Here is a 19607-nt window from a genome sequence, read left to right as displayed (position 1 = left end):
TATTAGCGAATCAATGATTATTATCATGTTTTTCGAACGGAAAGGAGGATAACAAGCTTGACGAAAAAGTAAAAAAAATTGGTGAGAAAAGGAAGAAAATAAGCTTGTAGCATGTGATTTGTCATTTAGCCATAATAATTCAAGAAGGCATCGGCGTCAATTTGGCGACTCTAAGTACCGTATATCCCGCATCGCGCCTCGTGAATTGCCGCTCGTATCCCGATACAATCTCTCTCTCTCTCTCTCTATCTCTCTCTCTCTCTCTCTCTCCGTACTTGCTACGAGAGAAAAAATCGACGAGAGCGAGAGAGAGAGAGAAGCTCGAAAAGCAGAGAGAACAAGTTACACCCTATAAATACGCTCGGGTAATTGATTCAGTAATAACTAACTCAAGACGACCTCTCTCTCTCTCTCTCTCTCTCTCTCTCTCTCTGGCATACACGCGCTCGCTCGCACAGCGCTACTCCCCACTCACGCGGCTAAAGCTCATCGCCACGGACAAGCATGAGGGCCCGTGGACAGCCTCCGGCGGTCTGACTCAGGTATCTGACCTCAAACACTTGATTCGTTTGGTTCATTCGACTCTGCAAGCCTAAAATTTATTCCTTCTCCTCTGCAGAATTGATTGCCACGGGCTCTCTAGCTACAGCATCGCGAGAGCGAAATTGCGTTTGTTTGCCTTCAAATGGTTTCCCTTGGTACATTTCACGTGGCAGTAATAAGCTTTCAAACTCGAGATTTATTCTGTCGGCCGGGAAAAAGGAAACAGCGCGGCTAGCAAGTGGCCGACACTGGCGCGGCTTGTAAAACAATAATCGTAGTAGCTAGTAAGTCTCTCTCTCTCTCTCTTAGCACGGGGCTGGCTTATCGGGAGAATCAATTAATTTTTGCCGCTGCCACGGCAGCAGCGACTGCATGCAAATGCCGGGCCAGCTCTCGCACGAGCCGCGCGAGCTTTTATCGGCGATCTGCCAGCTCGTTATCTCGGCTGCGAGATCGCTGCCATCCCCCCGCTAAGCCCGCTCTGATACAAGCTGCACTGTAGCGGCCGCCATAAATATGTATGCCGCTAATAGCTAATGCCGCGCCGGGGCTCAACTGGTTCAACTGGTAGGTCATCGGCTGCACGCCCTTTTTTGTCGCCCCGCCAGAACGATAACTCGCGCTCGGGCGCAGAACGCCCACGAGGGAGCCTTCTGCTCGCTTCCGCCTTGCTCGCCGCGCGCCTCCAAGCTCCTGAGGCAGGCTGCCTAATAGTTTTCTCGGCGATTGATCTGCCAGCTGCATCTAGCCTGCTGCCTGCTGCCTCCTCGGGCCGTCGACGTTTCGGTCGGCCGTGCCGGCGGTGCCGCCGGTGCCGCCGGTGCCGCCGAGCGCCGCCGAGTGCCGCCGAGCCGCGAGGAAGCGACGCCGATGCTATACCTACTCTCTGCGTATTCTCTGGTTACTACTCGTTATACCCACAGAGAAGCGGCGCGCGACGATCGATTTCCTTCCAATTTGGCTGCGGCACGAACCAGCTCTCCTTTTCTCATTATAATCTTTCTCCGCGGCCTCGGCTTCGTAACTGCCGCGCTCGCCTGCAGCCGATTCAACTTGGCGCTGATCCTTAGGCCGCGATCAATTTGGCCAGTTTGCCGTTGCATCTCTGTGGTTATCGAAAGCGAGGCGCGCTTACGAAGCAGCCGAGGCGGACCAAAATAACGAGCCGTCCAGCTCGAGAGTGGCACGGACTTGCGAGCGCAACAACTTGCCAGTGGAATCGATCAATATTCAAGCCTCGGACTGAGCGGACTGAGCGGAACCTCGTGAAGCGACGCCAAATTGCGCCGCGAGAGCCACATTCCTGATAAATGTGCGAGCGCCGCTCGGAGGAAAGGAGGCAAGTTGGGGCGGGGGCAGCAGTGCACACACATAAATAACTCGATTAGCCCAAGTGCCGATAATCTGCATGTAAATGGGCTTGCTGCCGGTGCCGCGACGAGAGCCGGCAGATAGGCATCTGCGTGCGACGGCCGAGCGGCGGGCGGCGGGCGGCGGGCGGCGGGCGGCGAGCGGCCAGCGGCCGGCGGCGAGCGGCCAGCGGCCAGTGGCCGAGAGAGAAAAGTAGGGAGGTGTTAAAACACGGTAATTAACAACGAGCGGGCGACCACCCGAGCATAGCAGATTTACTGCGCCAGCGTGGCGTATTTATGAACTGGCCGCGCTCGGAACAGCGCTGGCCGGCCATCGATCAGCCGTTCCGAGGCACGAAGCGCTCGCGCCTGGGCCCGGCAGCCGCGGGAGATGGCCCCGCCGATGCCGATCGCGACGAGCGGCGAGAGAGCCAGTCGGTCGGAGTGACGAGGAAACGACGAGCGAGGAAGAAGGTGCGAATGCGATAATGGTCGATCCGCCGCAGAGCCGGCCGCGATAAATTTGAAGCACGTGCTGGCGCACGTAGGCGCGCGTCCAGCCCTCTAATAACGAGCATCTCTCTGGCGGCCAGCCTAATACGGAATTTCGCAATTTGAGAAAATATTTCGTAAGTGGCAGCTCTCGTCCGCGGGGCATTACACGCGCGAAGGAGTGTCCGACGAGAAGAGGCCTCGTGCTCGCTGCCCTGGCGCGGATAGCAGCGAGAACAGCGAGAACGAGAGTGCCAGTGAGCGGCCTATCATTACGCGCCGTGCAGCGCTCTTTGCGATAGCTCTTGTGGGAAAAGCCCGTGTTGATTGCCGCTGCGCCGACGTACACGGCGCGCGATCGCACGTCTCCCGGCGTAATCGGCGCCGGCGTGCCCAATGACATCCTCCCGGCGCGCCTGCATCGATCGCTTCCATCGCTCGGGCTCGCAGCCTCGGCACTCCGTTGCTGCTGCCCGTCGCCTCCGTCCGAGCCGGTCCTCGAAGCCGGTCCGCGAAGCCGGTCCTCGAAGCCGGTCCTCGAAGCCGGTCCTCGAAGCCGGTCCTCCCTGCTCAACGTTCGGCCCGACGTTCCTCCAATCGCGCGTCGCGCTGCTGCTTCGCTCGACGAGGAGGCTCCGTCGAAACTCTGCCCGTGTGCAGCTTATTAATAGGCAGGCATAACTCTCGGCGGAGGAGAGGAGGAGCGAAGGAGCGAAGAAAGAGGAGCGCTCGGTGTGCAGCCAGGAGGTAGGTTGCCGGCGGCCGGCGGCCGGCCAGGCGCGATGAAAAAAGAGCGACGAGCGAGTGCGCTAAAAAGCCGCTCGTTAGCCGTAATCGTGGCTCTCGCGCGCGCGCGCGCGCCGGGCGGCCTCCTCTTCCCTTCGAATCCGTGGCGCGCTGCCGGCCCGAACACGCTCGTCGTGTTATCGGGGCCTCATTACGAAGGCGCGCCGCCAGCGCTTTCGATTGGATGATGTACGAGGCCGAGGCGCGCGCGTCTCTTCGAGGGACGAAATCGCGCGCCCAACCAGCTCGTTATTGGCCGCGGCTCGTTCGAGTGGACTAGCCTCCAAATTATTTTATAATGCCTCGGCGACGCGATTTTACGAGGAGGTAAACGCCCGGGAAGGATAATCGGCGACGCGGCCCGAGTCGCGGCAGAGTCTTGGAAAAGCGGCAGGAGCGCCGGGGATGGTCACGGGCCCGCAGCTCACGCGAGCTCTGGCGCAGGAGGCTCGGAAGAAGATCGGCCGGCGAGATTTCAGGCGGGCATCGCCGATAAATCGGGCCTCTCGCGCGCGGCCCAGCGTCCGACAAATAACGACAAGCCTCATTACTATAAACACGTCTGGCTTGGCGCTGCGTGTGGCTGTCTTGCCCCTCGGCTCGCATAGCTCAGCTCGCCTTGCCTCCTTTTCGCTTTTATTTTCTCTCGCTCGCCGCCTCTCGCCTGCCTAATCGTGAAGCTCGCCTCTCCGGCGATGACTTACGTAGCCGCAGCGAGACGGCCTTAAATTAAAATCGAGCGCGGCTGAATTATTCGCCTTTGAGAGATTGCGTGCGGGCTGTAAATCGCGCCCGAATCGCGGCAGCTGCGGCAACTGCGGGCGCGACACGCGAATGTCTGTTTTTGTGCGTTCCTCTCCGGTCGACGAATTCATTGCAGCGGCTCGGCTGGCGAACAGCGAAAACGACAGCGACGCGGCAGACGGCGCCGAGCGGCTATCGATCGCCGGCAAAGTCAATTAATTAATCTGCTCCCCAAACGCAAACGCGATCCGTGTGTTCGACCCCGCGTATCGATGCAAATGCGCGCCCGGCGCGCTTCCGTCAAATTAAAAGAGGGAAGCTTTACGAGCGCTGCACCTGGTTCGCGCGGGATTATCAAATATGAAGCTCGCAAATTGCTTTGTTCGATAATCATCCTTACCGTTAGGCCAATTTGGCGGCGGCGGCGAGCGTCTCGAAAAAGCAACAACCACCTTGTAAATTTTCCGACGGCCAGCCAGAAAGAAAGTATTTGGTGCGTACGCGCTCGAGCCTCCTTCCCTCCCTCCCTACCGGCAATTTCTCCGTCTTTTTCTCGCCTCCGGTGGCTGGATATCCCATGATTTCACATTGTCGGCGGACTTTTCGAGCACACCACTTCTCCCGTGCGCTCGTGTGCCAAAGCGCCTTTTGCTACTAGCTTGCGACGCTTCTCAATCCACCGGCTGGCTCGTCGAGTCCAACAACAGCGTTCGCGGCAGAGTTACACGCAAACAAACCAGCTCGAACGGGAAAAAACAAGCAATGAGTACTGGGCATTTCTCGGGGCTACGAGCGGCTGGCCAGAATAAGAGGAAGACTATAGTTAGCGCCTATTAATATCATCGATCGGCGTACATCGATAGTCGCCGTTGCGCGCGAGGCGCGATAATGATACGCTCCGCGCGCGGCCAAGCTGTGCGCAGTGCACCGGCTGCATCTCGTCGAAAGCACGTACGAATAATAACATGCTATTAATATATTGGCCAGTGCTCTTCGCCTTCTCGCCCTCGCGCGAGATTGAAATGGTTGCGCGGCTCTTTCGCCAATCGACGGAAGGAACCTACTTGATGTAATCGACTGGATGTAAACTTTCTCAGCTCCACGCTCAATCTTGTCGCGAGTTACCGAAAGACGAAAAGACCATTGGATGTAATGTTATATTGTTACGAGGATAAGGCTACCTGGAAAACTCACCAAGTCTTATAAGCCTCACATTTGCATGTCCGCGCTCAGTCAAATCATTTTATACTTTCGCCAGTCGCCACTGCCTCCGATCAATCGACTGTTTTGTTTTCGTTTAGAACCGGCGAATACAATGCTATTAATGCGAATCAAAGTCATTAAATTTTAAGCATAATATTGCGATAAGGTTATTTCTTCTGCTCGACTCGAGCAATGACCATTTACGATTTTGCTTACTTTTAGCTTATTTTCATATACAATGCATTATGTCAACAGTTTTGTCAAAGAGCAGAGAGGTGATGTCATCATCTGAGTTGCACGTATATACGCCAAGTAATTTTGTTTCATAATAATCATTCGCTGCCATTTAGATCGTGGAGCAGTGTTACGCTCGTATGTGCTACGCGTAAAAACTTATCAATATCCGGCACAGATTAGATTCGTAGGAGAGCGACGGAAGTGGTGTATAAACATGCCAGTTTGCGATCATTTGAAAATACTCTTACGTACAAATCCATGCTGTTTTATAAATTAAAAACAATTCCTTTATTCCCAAAACTGCTTTTTACAAGACTACTTTCGTAGGATATTTCTAATTGTTTTGCGCAGCAAAAGAGAAAGAGACCGTTGTTCTTCTAAAGCCTGTTAGAAGCATCGTGACCATAGGGACTTTAGCGAGCCCGATAACACCAGCCTTCAGGACAAAACACCGGAATATCACTAGGACGGTTATTCGCGCCGTCGAAGGAATTCGCTGCTTTGTCGATCTCAGAAAACGAAAATATTTGAATGCGAGATAAGGTCTGTTTACGCAAGGATTGTCAATCGGTAAGTAAACGGACGTTGGTTAACGTAACTGGACAGGTTGCTCGCGAGAAGCAGACGATGTCGCCATTTGACAAACACTGCAGCCTGGCTAAGGCAGGGGCAAGTCCGCACTTCGTAAGTTTGATGTCGAAGGAAACCTGCTGGCTGCAGGGGGCAGCTCCGGACAATACGTTGCTTTCCCTCTCTGTCTGACACGCGTAGTACAGTGGCGCAAGTGCTGTGTGTATGTGCACAGGCCTCGGGAGTCGCCAGCCATCCAGCCAGGGACAAATAATAAACAAAAGGAGCTGCGAGACAACTCTTTCTTTGCCCTCTCTCGACGAAGACGGGCTAACGCGCAGTGCAGCGCAGCATCGTGTCGCGTGCGCAGACCTATTTCTCTTGTTCGCTGATAATGCAACGAGTTGCCTGCTTCCACTAAGAGCACCGAGTTGTGCTCACTTCGTGCTTTTTTTACTCGTTCACAAGTGGACACGCATACGTAGAGGTAAGATCGTGGTCCATCGGCTTTGCCCTTAGCGTTCCTTTTGTACTCGTACCTCTTGTCGTGAGCATTAATCATTCGCGAGATTAGTGCCATTCCACGGATGCTCATGAGAAGAACTAGCGTCCGTACAAGTAGCCAATTTATTGGAGGTTAGGTCAAAGCGATCAGAAGAGAGAGAGAGGGAGAGAGAGCCAACGAGCGAGACGAAGATAGAGAAAGAGAGCGGATCATCTTCGGCGAAGGTACGTGGAAGTGGATTCAAAGTGCTTTGTTTGCGGATTGCTCGTTTCGTCTCGTGTTTGCAGAGCAGTGTTTTCGCACTGCTGCACTCACGTGTCGCTGCTTCATTGTCGTCGACGGTGTATCGCTTACATGATAAGCGCGCAAAGCTGCCGCGCGCGCATCCTCACTCTCGCTCTCTCGCACTCAAAGCTTCAGTGCCTAGAGGACGGGCTACTCTACTGCTGCTTTGCAGTATTAAAGCCTACTAGCAAGTCGCGAGCAAGTGTGTCTTAATCGAATTGTAGAGCTTAAGAGTTCTTAAACATATGTGTTAAATGTTCTTAACTCGCTCGCTGACGTCCCGAGGAACAATGCGTGTACAAGCCGTCTCGGCACATTGCAGTTCAGACCTGTGATACTAGTTTTCAGGTTGTCTCAAGATGAGCGAGGGTGCACCTCCAAGGACCAAGCGCAACGGCGCCAGAAGCTTCAAGAATCCACCCCAGCCTCATATGTGTATTAAGGACTATATCATGGTCTGTCTTCTCTCATCTATCTCTCATAGTCATTTCTGCAATACTTGTTAAAATGCTTATTCTTGCTGTAGGGCTCATCAATCCCTTGTTATATTAACGTTTTATCTTGGGAAAAAGTTGATATGCCCACTAGTCCAAACGAACCTCTTCCACTGTATGGTGGTATGCCGCTCACTCCACCTAGAACTGAAGACAAAAATACTAAGGTATTTGCAGTTATTGTCCATCCTGAAGTTCTCAAGCAGCGAGGAAAAAATGCCCAGGATCAAAATGTAAGTTTTGCCCTTAGAATTTAATGAATCTTTGGTTGGTTTTTTCTTACTGGCAAGTGCTATTTTAATTATAGATGTTTTATAGATACTGAAACATCATGATTTTTTATTACAGGAGCAATCAAGTCTTGTAGACGTACTACTAGATTTCCTGGAGTCTACGAATAAAGGAATAGTATTCAAACGTATTTACACAATTTTAAAAGATCGAGATATCACAGGAGAACTGAAGGAAGTGTGGATTTCTGTTCAAAATCAGAGAGAGCGAGAAGTAAATCAGCAAGAGACGTGGATAGATGGCCAACCTCCTATACCTCAGTATACACAACCAGTCGATCAACAACAGCAGCAACAACAGCACCAGCAGGTCCAGGAACAATACAAACAGCAATTTCAACATCAGCAACAGCAATTTCAACATCAGCAACAGCAATTTCAACAACAATTACTACACCGGCAGCAACAATTACAACAGCAACCACAAATCCAATTACAACCTCAGCAACTTCCGCAACAAATACCTCAACAAGTACAAGTATCAACAGTTCCACAGCAGCAGATCCAGCAGAATCAGCAGATGTTGCAGAATTCATATATGATGTCTCAACCACCTCAGTATCAACATAACATAGTTAGTAACTTATCAAGTAATGATTGTTCAAACTACGATAAGTATGGTTATCCACAACAGAATCCAGTACCAGTGAGTCAAAATGAACAAGCTTATCAGCAAAATCCTATGCTAGTACGCACTTACAATAATGGTAATGGCTCGCGAATTGACTCGGACCGCTTTAATTACCGTGAAAGAGGCAGGTCGTTACCCCAGCAGCCAATGCCAAAACAACTTCCACCTCCTCAACAACCACAACAACAAAACTGCCCTGCGTATCCAGCTTCGCAATACCATTTTCAACAACTGCCCAGGCAAATGATGCCTCAGTATGTTAACTCCAATATGCCTCCAAGCTATGGTGGTCAGGTAATAATTTTCCCTTAATCTATAACGATTCTGAAGATCATGTAAAATGTACAATGGCTACATGAGTCTTGAAAAGATATTGCTAAGTATCACCTGAAAATTGATCTTTATCAGATCAATATTCATTTGTACTTTATTCATTTATATTTTACGTTGGTTTTTTAAACGTATACTTTTCGTCTCAGATGAATCCCATCCCTGCAAATCCCTACAGCGATTTTAACATGATACAGCATAAGCACATGTTACCTACGGATTTTAAGCGACGCCATTTAAAATTGGAGAGTCAAATGCAAGCGGAGATTCATAGAATGCAGCAGCAAGAACAGCAAATGCTTGGACCACCACCCCCGCATATACAGCAATCCGCATCACAGTATCAATCTACGGGCATAAATGTCGTAGATCCTCCCCTTGTGAAATTCGTCAGAATGTACAAGGGAAACTCGTACGGAAGGAATAACATGTCAACTTCAAATCGTAATAATGCACCTCCACTGAAGAAAAATATGGAAAATACAACGAAGCCGAAATCTCCAGTGAAGGTAATTAGATTGTTGGTTATTAATGGTTATTAATTAATTATTAATGAGCAGAATTACAAACTCTCATTGTTGAATTGCTTGTATTAGTCTAAACATTGTACAAATTTTATTATTACTTACAGGTTCTTCAAAGAGATCAACTATTGCAAAATAAGCATAATATTTCTCAGTCTTCTCCAGAGAAGAATTTAAAGAGTTTGGAGAAGACTTTTGATGGAATTAACGAACTCGATAATGTTCAGGTAACGGATCTTGACGAGGAAGATCCAAAACCGAAAGAGATCGCGGAGGTGACGAACGAGGTCAGCCCCAAAAAACCAGAAGCCTTAAACTATGCTGCCGCTTTAAAAGAGTTTAAAGATCTCACGGATCGTACAGTAGAAAGTAAGAGTTCACCTGTAGAAAATCCCATGCCATCGTCTTCCGAATCTCATATACAAGAAACGAAAGAAGTGAAACAGCAATATCATAATCAAAAACGAAGGTCCATTAAGACAGTTCTCAACCGAAACAAAGCTGGTACGAATGACGGAAAGGTACAGATTTTTATCGCATTAGAGAGAAAATTTCGTATTATTTTAATTATAATTGATGAGCAGTAATTTATTAATATTATTTATAATAGGTTTGGGCAAAAGATGCTAACAAAAGTATGAAGAATGGCATGAAGACAAGTTTCGAATTTGTAACAAACTTAAATCCAGTTGAAAGGCTTCAAGATAAAGATGTGGACGAACAGTCAAAAGGATCTCAGCCTGACGTGCAGGCAAGTACGGGGTGGAACGGTCACGTTAAACAAAAAGCATCGGACAGTCCAAAACGTACCCAGTCGACTGTAAACAGCATTATTAAAATATTTAAAATTCATCAAGGAAATAATGGTACCGGAGAAGAAGTTACAACTAACAAGAAGTTTAAATCGAATGGACAAATAAAGACGAATTCAAAGATGACAGTTAATGAACAGGAAGATACTAATCAAGGTATGTTATGACGGTTTCCATTCAAATCTTGAAAGTTATTGTAACACATCTTAGCATGACTTTTATTTTAGGTTACACTATTCTTAAGAAGTCAGTGGCAACAGTAAACACATCTGACGAAGTAGTGACCGAAATCGCACAGTTATCTATTCAAGACTGCAAAGATACGGTAGAGAAAAATGCCGTTCTTTCGTGATAAGCATAGATTAATAAGGAAAACAGAAACAAAATTCAACAGCCTGCTAATAATAATCAGAATAAGATCAGTGTATATAGATAAGTTAACCGATTAAGAGAAAGTAATTTAGAAAATTTTCAATTAGCTATTAAGGGAGAGGAAAAAGTGTAAGAACAGACGACTATTCCAGAATCCGAAATTGGAATCGTCGTTGTTCGATTCTTCTTCAATGCGACTGAATTGAAGGTTAATTTATAGGATTTGCTGGCGAGGCTGTGAAAATGTTTAAGGTATTCCTCGAATGGAATCACACTGAAATTATAATAGATAAATATGGTGACCGAGGGAAATAAGATGGTGTCCCATTGAAATTCGAATTCATAAATGAATGCTTATAAAGTGTGGAATCACATGTCCTCGCGCGATTGATACAAACCTATTTTTTCAAGTGAATACAGCTAAAAAAGATTAATAAATAACAAACTCTTGTTAGTTTTTGCGTGATCAGAATGGCTTCGCTGGGTTGCCCTTTTATGTTCCTACGCTGAGTACGCACTGTGAATGATTAAGTACGCTAGACTATTAAAACAATAATAATTAACTTTGGATTTGGAAGTTGGTTGAAAAGGGCGCTGTGTAAGTAAAAATTTACACTTATAATAGACAAATAAAAATGCTGTCACGAGCATTTGAAATCACACAGCAGAGTAACACACGAACGTTGTTTATTATTATAAACGCTAGAAAATTCCAAAGTCAACGTACGTCATTTTGTATGAGTAACCTCACAATTACATAAGTTAAGCTTTGTAAATGGCATTCATCATATGTTCTATATTGTGTGGTTTCAGTTCGTGTCAGCTGATAAAACACCGTCAAGCGAAAGAAAAAAAATGAATCAGCGACAAAATATTTAACAAAGTAATTTTTTAAAAGTAGGAAGAGCCAACATAACTGACGTGAACGGTGAACCCCCTTCTCCCAGTGATGTTTAAGCGATGTAAAAAGATTGTAAAGCAAGCTACGTTGAAAATAGTTATATACGGTTGAATAGTGGATGTAGAGAAAAAATGATGAAAAGCCAGCAATTCGCTATGAATAATTTTATGTTGAATAAATACAAATAAGCGCAATATAGGTACCATAAAATCGCAAATAATAGATGAAAAAAGGCGATTATTAGCAATATCGACGAAAAAATAGTGAAGATTTTTAGTGCACTCCCAACTGTTCATCGGTTGACAACTGTTTGCATTAAAGTAACGGGTGCTTATATTATTTTAATGATTCTCTACTTTCTTCTTGGGACTCTATTTATAACAAGTTGCAAGAACGCTGATTATTTATTTTATGCAACTTACGCGCACTTTGAAGGTTACGCATTTAAACGATTTTACTAGCTGATATTCAGAATAAGTTTTTATGTTAAATCAAATACAAATAGAAACAAAGGAATTGAATTATGCCGATCGTTCTCTTTTTATGTTTTTATAGTACGCGGCCTAAATTGTAAATCAAAAATATATGTTTAGCCTTCAGAGATATCCCTGAAATTGGTAAATTTCATGATAATTAAACAATAAAATTTTACATCACGACTGGTCGTTCGAAATCGCGTCGACAACAACAAGAGTTTGACAAAAAAGCTTTTTGTTACAACGCAATTATTGTAAAATCTGTATATCAGATTGCTGCCATATTATAAATGTGTACACGTAAATAATGTCGTACACGAAGAGAGTGATCAATGTTGTTTCCTTGAACTTGAGAGTTTCGAAGGGCAAAGTATAAGGAATCATATTTGCTTGTAGTCGAGACTACTGAGATTCTTAGTGTTCTAAGTCCGTATAAAATGCTTATCTATGAAATTGTTGAAATTTTATTTTTAATATGAATGAGAATGTCTTTTAACAGCCGACGAAAAATATAGAAATTTGAAAAATGCGATCATACCGAAGTTTTTCTTAAAAAAGAAGAAAAGGTACTCAAAGAGAATACGATACGGTATCACTTAATAGATATACATCAATGATTCTTGTTTTCCTTTGTATTATCTTGTTACTGATCGAATGTCCAAGTTTGACATCTTCAAAATCAGATGAGTTCTGTAATTAACTAGTGAAGATGGCCGTTTTTTTTATAAGCTATGATTTTTAGATAGTTGGAAATGTTTTTTACTTAAAATTTTAAGAAACTCCCCCAACCGACAATTATTTAATATATTTTATCAGCGACTTTTAAAGGTATTTTAAGCGTAAAAAATCAGCTTTCGTTATTTCCAAGATATTTGTTTTTGTTTAACTATTTATATAGTTTGTTAATGTCGCTTTTATTATAAGATTGGCCTTCATTGAATGTCATTAGCCGTTTAAGCTATTTTTATATTGAAAAAAAATTTTTCTTACTAAGTTTCATAAAAGATCTTATGAAATAAAATTATCGTAAACACAGAGCATGGATCTTCCTTTCTTCCCTGCCACTGCCTTTCTTCTTTATTAATTTGAAATACACGTCTGAAGAACGGAACGTATTGTTGCGAGATACGAGAGGTTGTTGTTTAAAAACTGATCCCAGTTCGGTATGAAATGATTGTTTGTTGTGTAGAAAGACCGTCGAAAGAAAGTTAATGTTTAGGTTTGAAATGCGCCAGCAACGATATGTTTTGATTGGTAAATGATGGACTGTCAAAACTGATTAGAAAAGAGTCGGTAAGCGCAGCGAGCCCAGTTGCAAAATTACAAAGAACCAGTGGCGTAGTTGATTCGTTGATAAAATTTTTCATCCGTATCAACGTATGCTTGACGTTGAAGGGTTGACTGGGTAGCGATTCCATTCCAAATTGGTCACATTGATCGGTCCGTATTGATAAATTCAGTATTGACCTTGATTAAGCGAGTATGGCATTATCGCTGTCACTCGCATGGATTGCTCCATTAGCCTAAATAGACTTTATACCTGAAACATCGGAACAGATATACAGACATTGGGCATTAGTCGGCTGAAAACAGTATGAACTTGACGTTAGTGAAAACATCACGAAAATGCGATTATTATCTGGCTATAAAGCAACAATAGAAAACAATTGGCAATTAGAAAGTAGGACGGAGATAAGCAATGACGCTTTTGACGATATTCGAGGAAAGGACAAAGATTAGAGTAGCGTCATGGTAAAAAGCGGAAGTAAAGCAGTGTTTGAGCAAAAGCGGCGAGAGCGCAGAGAGCATCGTTAGATGTACGTATATCGGGGGCGCTAGCGAAAAAAGAGAGACGGAACGAGAAGAAAGCCGCGGCGTGAGCAAGCAATCAGAAGCGTGCTGTCGATTAGGAATGCGCGCGCGCTGCCTGCCGCACGTGTTGCGCGCCCAATTCCGTCACGCAGAGGCGCCTGCGGATCCGCATCAGCCGTGTAATTAGACTGCGCTGATGCGACGGCCGTCAGCATTCGGTAGCACTTTCGACTGGAATCGCCGACCAGCCGACCAGACGCCCCGCGCTTCCAGCAGATAGTCGCCGGGCCAATTCGGCCAGGCGACGTTGCAAAAACGAGCATGCGGCTGTGGAGTAGAAATTCGGAGCGCGACGCCCGTAGCACCCAAAGGCACGCACTGTAGAGGAGCTGCTCCGGGCGGCTTTCACCGCTGCGCGGCGGCATCCCGTGGTCGGCGCTCGGGTCCCTGCCCGAGCACTTTCCCTCGCCGCCGCTGCCTGCGCCGCTGCCTCCGCCGCCACCACAGCGAGAGATCGTTCGGCTCGGCTCGGCTCGGGTCCGCGCGCGCCGCTGCTCGCTACTTTCGCCGAGGCGCACGACCAAAACGACGTAGTCGCGCTCGAGAAATCGGCCGCTCGCGAACCGCAAGCTCATCGCCCGTAACGAGCTTCCGCCCGGCCGCAGCCGAGCGTGACTGGCTCTTCGCTTTTCACTTGGCGCGGAAAAACCAAGCGCGCCGTTTTTCCTGCCTCTTGATCGACGAGTGCGTTGGCCCGCGCGCCGACGCTGCGCTGGAACGGACTTTCCAATCCGCGGATCTTTCGGCTCTTTCGGCTCCGGGGAACAGCCGACGTTAAGGGATCGCCACGCGCTGCAGCGGCGCGTGTTTGTCGGGCACACTGTCGGTCGTCGTCAAGTGGCTGCGGAGTGCAAAGTGTAACGAGCCACGCGCGACAAGGAGACGCGGAAGAGAGCTCGAGCGCAAATATTTGAGCCGCGCCAACCGAGTGCAGTGACGAGAGTTTGCCCCGTGACGACTCGCTGCTTGCCGCTTGGACGCGCCGAGCACGCAAACAGCGCCGGCCATCCGTCGGACAGAGGTCGAGGGCATGGAGAGCCGATCGGAAAGGTCGCGGCGACGCTCGGCGAGGATGCAGAGCAGCAACGGTCGGCGCAGTGAGCAGCCGAGCAATCGAGCAGTCGAGCGCCAAGTGAGAGCCGAGCAACGGCGGAGAGAAAGAGACGAAAGAGACGGCGCGCAGCCGTGGGCATGCCTTTCTCTCGTTGCCCGCTATTTTCACGCGGCACAGTACGCTTCGAGGCAGCGGCGGTGGCAGCGGTGGCGGCGGCAGCGGCGGCGGCAGCGGCGGCGGCAGCGGCAGCCAGACGCGCCGCATTCGCTGCTGCTACTTCTCAGTTGCATGAGAGTAGAGCAGAGTTAAAGGGGCCGCCAGATCGCGACGAAGCGCCATTAGAATCTCGAGGATGAAGCCGCGCGCATCGGCCTCGTGCCCCCGGCCAGTTGCCCGCCGCGGCTGACCGCCTCCGAGGGCTTTCGCTTCTTCATCCAGAGAGAGATAGGACACGAGCGAACCGATGGTGTGCAAGTTTTCCCACGCCATGGCGGCATCCGGCTTCAAGGACGGCCAGTCGCCACTCAAGGCCGCGGACTTTGACTGCGAGTCGGACGGTAAGGGCTGACGATCGGCACAGGCCGGCACTGTCGAGACTGACCCGTCGGCTTTTGGCCTCGCCTCCGCGAAGATCCGCGATCCGCGATCCGCGATTCGCGAAAAACGCGCGGAGAGCCGGAGGACGCTCGGGGGCAGGTGCCGCTCGGCCGCGATCGGCCTCGAAAATTCGAGCGACTGACCGTGAACTAGCGGCAGCATCGGACGAGGTGGGTCGCTCGTGCAAACACCGCGGCGAAAGACGGCAGGACGGGCGCGCGGCGAGGTCCGCGTCCACGGCAACGTCGAGCAATTAGCATAAATTCTTATTCGGCCGTAGGCGAGGCAGGCGAGCCTAATGGGCCGCCCGAAGCGGAGGCGAAGCGCGGCATCCGCGGCGGCTCGCGCGATTAGGACGCGCGCCCGTAAAGGACAGCGATAGCCGGCTAGCGCCCGCGGCGCAGCAAAGCGCTCGGCCTCTCGCAGCCTTTCGCAACAATTTTCGAAAGGCGGCTGCGAGCGAGCGGACGTGCCGGATCGGCCGCGCGTCCCGCAGCTCTCGGCCTATAACAGGCTGACTCTGGCTCGGCTCCGGTCAGTCGCCGTCGCCGATCCGCTTCCACGAGACGCGCCGGGCAGCGAGGGCCGACCGCGAGAGCAGCGCAGCCGGCCGCCGATCCGAGGTGCCAATTGGTCGGTCAACTGGCGCGCGTCATCCGCGACGCGCGCGGGCGCGGGCCTCGGGCGGGCGCGTCCGGCGTCTCGGACGGGCCGCTCGAGCAACTCGCCTGTGCAGCCCTGGACGAGCGTATGCGGCTGCTGCTGCGGGAGGGCGCCGGCACGCCGGCCGACGACGAGGCGGACGAGCTGCGGCTGCCGGACTACTACGACGCGCGCAAGTTCCGGCTGGGCCAGCAGGCCTTCTACAACAACGTGTTCGTCATGATGATCGCCAAGCTGTCGGGTCTGCTGACGCTGCTGGCCGTGCCCTCCATCCTCGAGATCCTCGTCTTCACCAAGCAGAGCGGCACGCCCTGCACGGCCTTCCGCAGATACGTCTCCACGATACTGCACACCTTCGTCTGGTACGAGAAGGAGCCCCAGAAGCAGCACGAGTGAGTGCCTTGCCCGGGCCGCGCGGCGGCCGGTCGCGGAGTCGCGGCTCACTGACCGGCGTTCTCGACTGCTCTTCGGCAGGTTCTTCGAGTCGCTGAAGAACGTGCGCAGGAAGCACTGCGTGGTCTCTCGGCGCAGCGCCGATGCGGGCCTCGGCAGGATATCCCAGCTGGACATGGCCTTGACGCAGTTCGGCTTCATCGGGTTCACCCTGCTGAGCGGCGAGCAGCTGGGCGTCTGCGCGACCGAGGCCGAGCTCGAGGGTCTGGTCCACTTCTGGCGGGTCGTCGGCAGGCTGCTCGGAATGCAGGAGAGGTACGTGCCGTCTGCCCGCCCGGGCGACTGGCGCCGAGCCGAGTGACGACCGGTCGTTTGTGGGCGCGCAGGTTCAACGTGTGCAGTGGCTCGGCCGAGGAGTGTCGGGCGATCTGCAGGCGGCTGCTGGACGACGTATTCCTGCCGTGCTTCGCCCTCAAGAGCAAAAGCTTCGACGAAATGGGCCGCGTGCTGCTGGAGGGCTTGTGGCCGGTCAATCCGCACCTGGACCCCAAGGCTTACACCGCCTTCACCTTGCACCTGGCCATTTCCGCGGCAACCAACAACAACCACTCGGTGGTTATCGGTATGACGCCCTGAGCGGCGGCCAGTGTGCCGGGACTGATGCTCCCCGATCGTTGCAGACACCGAGTCGATGGGCCTCTACAGCAGACTCATGCTCAACGTGCAGCTGATGGTGCACCGCTACCTGATGCCTCCCTCCTACTGGTGGTCCAAATACTTCCGCTTCTTCTTCAACGCGCAGATGAGGCTGGCTATTTACCTCACCGAGAAGTTCCCCTTCCTGGCCTACTGGATGTTCGGCAGGCACAAGGCGCACGTCAACATCTACAAGTTTCACTACGACTAGTTGACCTATCGCCACGTTGTGTTGTCGAAGCAACTTGTGGCTACTGTGCCGTGTCCTTCGTACATTTACACTGTTTTCTTTTGATACTGCTTAGTTTGTTTACGCCAATTTTTCTAAGCTGACGCATCGATTGTTCAAACAATAAAGCTTTGTTACGAAAAATCACGAGTGCAGTCGTGGCTACTGATCGTTTCCGTTATCGGCCAAACGACCATCGTTAACAATTTACTGTCGGCGTGCTGAGCTCAGCGCTGAGCATCGCTGTTGGAAACTCACATCAGTATGTGGCTGCTCAACACGCGCCACTGCTTGAAAAACGTCCAAGCGAAGGGCCGAGGCTGGGCCGAGCTCATTCCACTACAGCGTAGAGCAGTCCGCTATTTTTATCACTATTTTCCAAAATTCTCGTAATGCTCGATGAACGCATAAACGTTCGTTTGTATTACTTATTGCGTAGCGCTACGCAACCGTCCGGTCAATGCAACTCGCTAATTATGACTTACTGTGTCAAGCTGCTGCATAATCCGTGACGAAGGAACCGTCAACTCCAAGACAAGCACAGCCTCAGCGTATACGCAAATGATGCTTGTGAAATCCACGGAAAGCAAAATTATTGGATGGCAATTGATGGGTGCGTAGCTCGGTTGATCGAGATCATCAGTAATACATATATAAAAGATGTCATATTTAACGCGTTGATAAACTCTGTGAAAATAACAGCTTTTCTGCTATGCACCAATAATGGTAGTGTCATTAATATCAAAAAGGTAGTGACTATTGAGAAATTAAGGAGTAGCAGCATCCCAAAATCATGTACAAGGCAATGTGTCATCAATGCTAATTGGTTTTGCGATCATAACCGCAGGCCATCTCGCGTCTTAGCAAGAAATCGCAAAAACATTTACTCCTTACCGTTTTCATGAATTGATAGACATTACAGCAGTATTTCAGTGGTAACGGCTGTATCGTCACCGTAAAACAGATATATAAGAGTAGTTGTCTCGTTTCTTTTTTCTGTGTAAGATAATTTGGCAACGCTGCTTATAATTTCCAATAATTCGGGTGCTTTCCAAAGTCGCTCCCGTATTACTAACCTCAAAAATGCGTATTCGAACATTTTTCGAAAGTGTAACTATAGAAATAATAGGCGGTGATCAAGAAAAATCAATAGAACACTGAAAAAGTTAGCTATACCAATATTGAAAATTGATTCATTCTATCAAGTTTTACACAAATATTGTCAGATATAATTAACACGACTGCCGGCTTCTTGATGTTCCGATTTTATAACAAAACTCGATCATGTTAAGAATTGAAATAAATGATTAGTCTTTTTTTTAAATAATCCGTTTTTCTTAGGGTTCTCACTTTAATATTCCATAGATATAAAAACCAATGTCAATTAATAGGTAGACTTTGGTCGAAAGTTTGACCGCGAGTTGTGCTTGCAACCCGAAATTAAAAATATAGGTCGGATAGCTTTTACCGATTAAAGTACTATGGATAAATTTTAGATCATCCGGTCTATTAGTTTCTTTCAAAATAAATGTTTGAACATTATTTTTCAGAAATTATACTGAGCTGTCATTTGACAAATTATGTAAACAAATTTCTAAACTTAAATAATATTATTTTTAAGACAACATTTTCTGCTAGAATAACTTGCATATACATAAGCTGTATAGTGCGCGCATGCGCTGACGTACGTGTACAATATGCGTTTGGGCCCTGCGCGCTAGTTTGCTCGTTGAAGTGAGAGCATCTTAAATAAATTGTTTAGAATTTAGAAACAAAGGCCCAGCTTTTTATTTCTTGCTGTCACCATGCCCCATGCGTCCAACATTTTCAAATATTTATTTTTAAAGAAACTCATAGGCCGGACGATTCAAAATTGATTCACAGTAATTTGATCATTTCATGCAACATAACCTCAAAAATGATAACGAAATTATCCTAACTTACAAACGTATTTTTATAAGATTATAATTAATCTGAGCAATATTTTAGTAGTAACTATTAGTTAAAAATTGAAATATTTTCTATACCTATATTAAAATATATCAGTGTATTTAAGTTTGTCTAATAAATTTGAGGTTATGTTAACTTGCAAACAATTTTTTGTAATGTTATAATTAATCTGACCAAATTTTACTTATAACTATTGCCTAAAAATTTGAATATTTTGTACACTTTTGTTAAAATATACTAGTTGGACTCAAGTTGGTCTAATCATTTTGAGGTTATGTTGTTATTTGAAGTAGGCAGCAGCAGAAAATTACTAAATATTACCCGCGTAATTATTTTTCAGGATCCCTAGTAATTATCTCATTTAACATATTGTAATAATTTTTAGGGAGCTCGAGAAAAATGTTTTCAGCGACTACGGTAGACGAAATTACTTGTCACGCACGAAATTCGTGTCTATTGGAGAATCAGCGTAATATAAACACAAGATATGAGCCTTGAAGTTAGTGATGGATTTTGTAGCAAGATAAATGTAGTGCGTTTGAATTTGATTTCTTTAATTTCTTTAAGTTGTTATATTTAAGGGATTAGTGAACGTTATAGTGTTGC

The 19607-nt window shown here is 48.1% G+C and overlaps 2 protein-coding genes across 7 annotated transcripts; both read left to right on the top strand.

The window, feature by feature from the left end:
- The first annotated feature begins 5708 nt into the window (after positions 1-5708).
- On the top strand, positions 5709-15942 carry LOC131669093 (putative mediator of RNA polymerase II transcription subunit 26). Of its 6 annotated transcripts, none has more exons than XM_058943718.1 (10): positions 5709-6414; positions 7066-7172; positions 7244-7444; positions 7560-8426; positions 8612-8971; positions 9094-9507; positions 9597-9954; positions 10026-10768; positions 11069-15030; positions 15807-15942. In XM_058943718.1, the coding sequence occupies exons 1-8, from the start codon at positions 6153-6155 to the stop codon at positions 10148-10150; spliced, it is 2694 nt and encodes an 897-aa protein (XP_058799701.1). In that variant the 5' UTR covers positions 5709-6152; the 3' UTR covers positions 10151-10768; positions 11069-15030; positions 15807-15942. The 6 variants fall into 6 exon arrangements, with proteins under 6 accessions (XP_058799701.1, XP_058799705.1, XP_058799700.1 ...); XM_058943722.1 differs by adding an exon at positions 6502-6656 and having other exon boundaries at positions 7059-7172; positions 10026-15030; XM_058943717.1 differs by having other exon boundaries at positions 10026-15030.
- On the top strand, positions 15037-17222 carry LOC131669095 (uncharacterized). Its single transcript, XM_058943723.1, has 4 exons — positions 15037-16125; positions 16208-16441; positions 16513-16748; positions 16807-17222. Exons 1-4 carry the CDS (start codon positions 15821-15823, stop codon positions 17031-17033), a joined length of 1002 nt encoding a protein of 333 aa, XP_058799706.1. The 5' UTR covers positions 15037-15820; the 3' UTR covers positions 17034-17222.
- The last annotated feature ends 2385 nt before the right edge of the window (positions 17223-19607 follow it).

This window comes from Phymastichus coffea, unplaced genomic scaffold (assembly GCF_024137745.1).
Source record: "Phymastichus coffea isolate CEN01 unplaced genomic scaffold, Cenicafe_Pcof_1.1 PCOF00087, whole genome shotgun sequence".
Classification (NCBI taxonomy): Eukaryota; Metazoa; Arthropoda; class Insecta; order Hymenoptera; family Eulophidae; genus Phymastichus; species Phymastichus coffea.
This window is presented reverse-complemented; position numbering and strand designations above follow the sequence as displayed.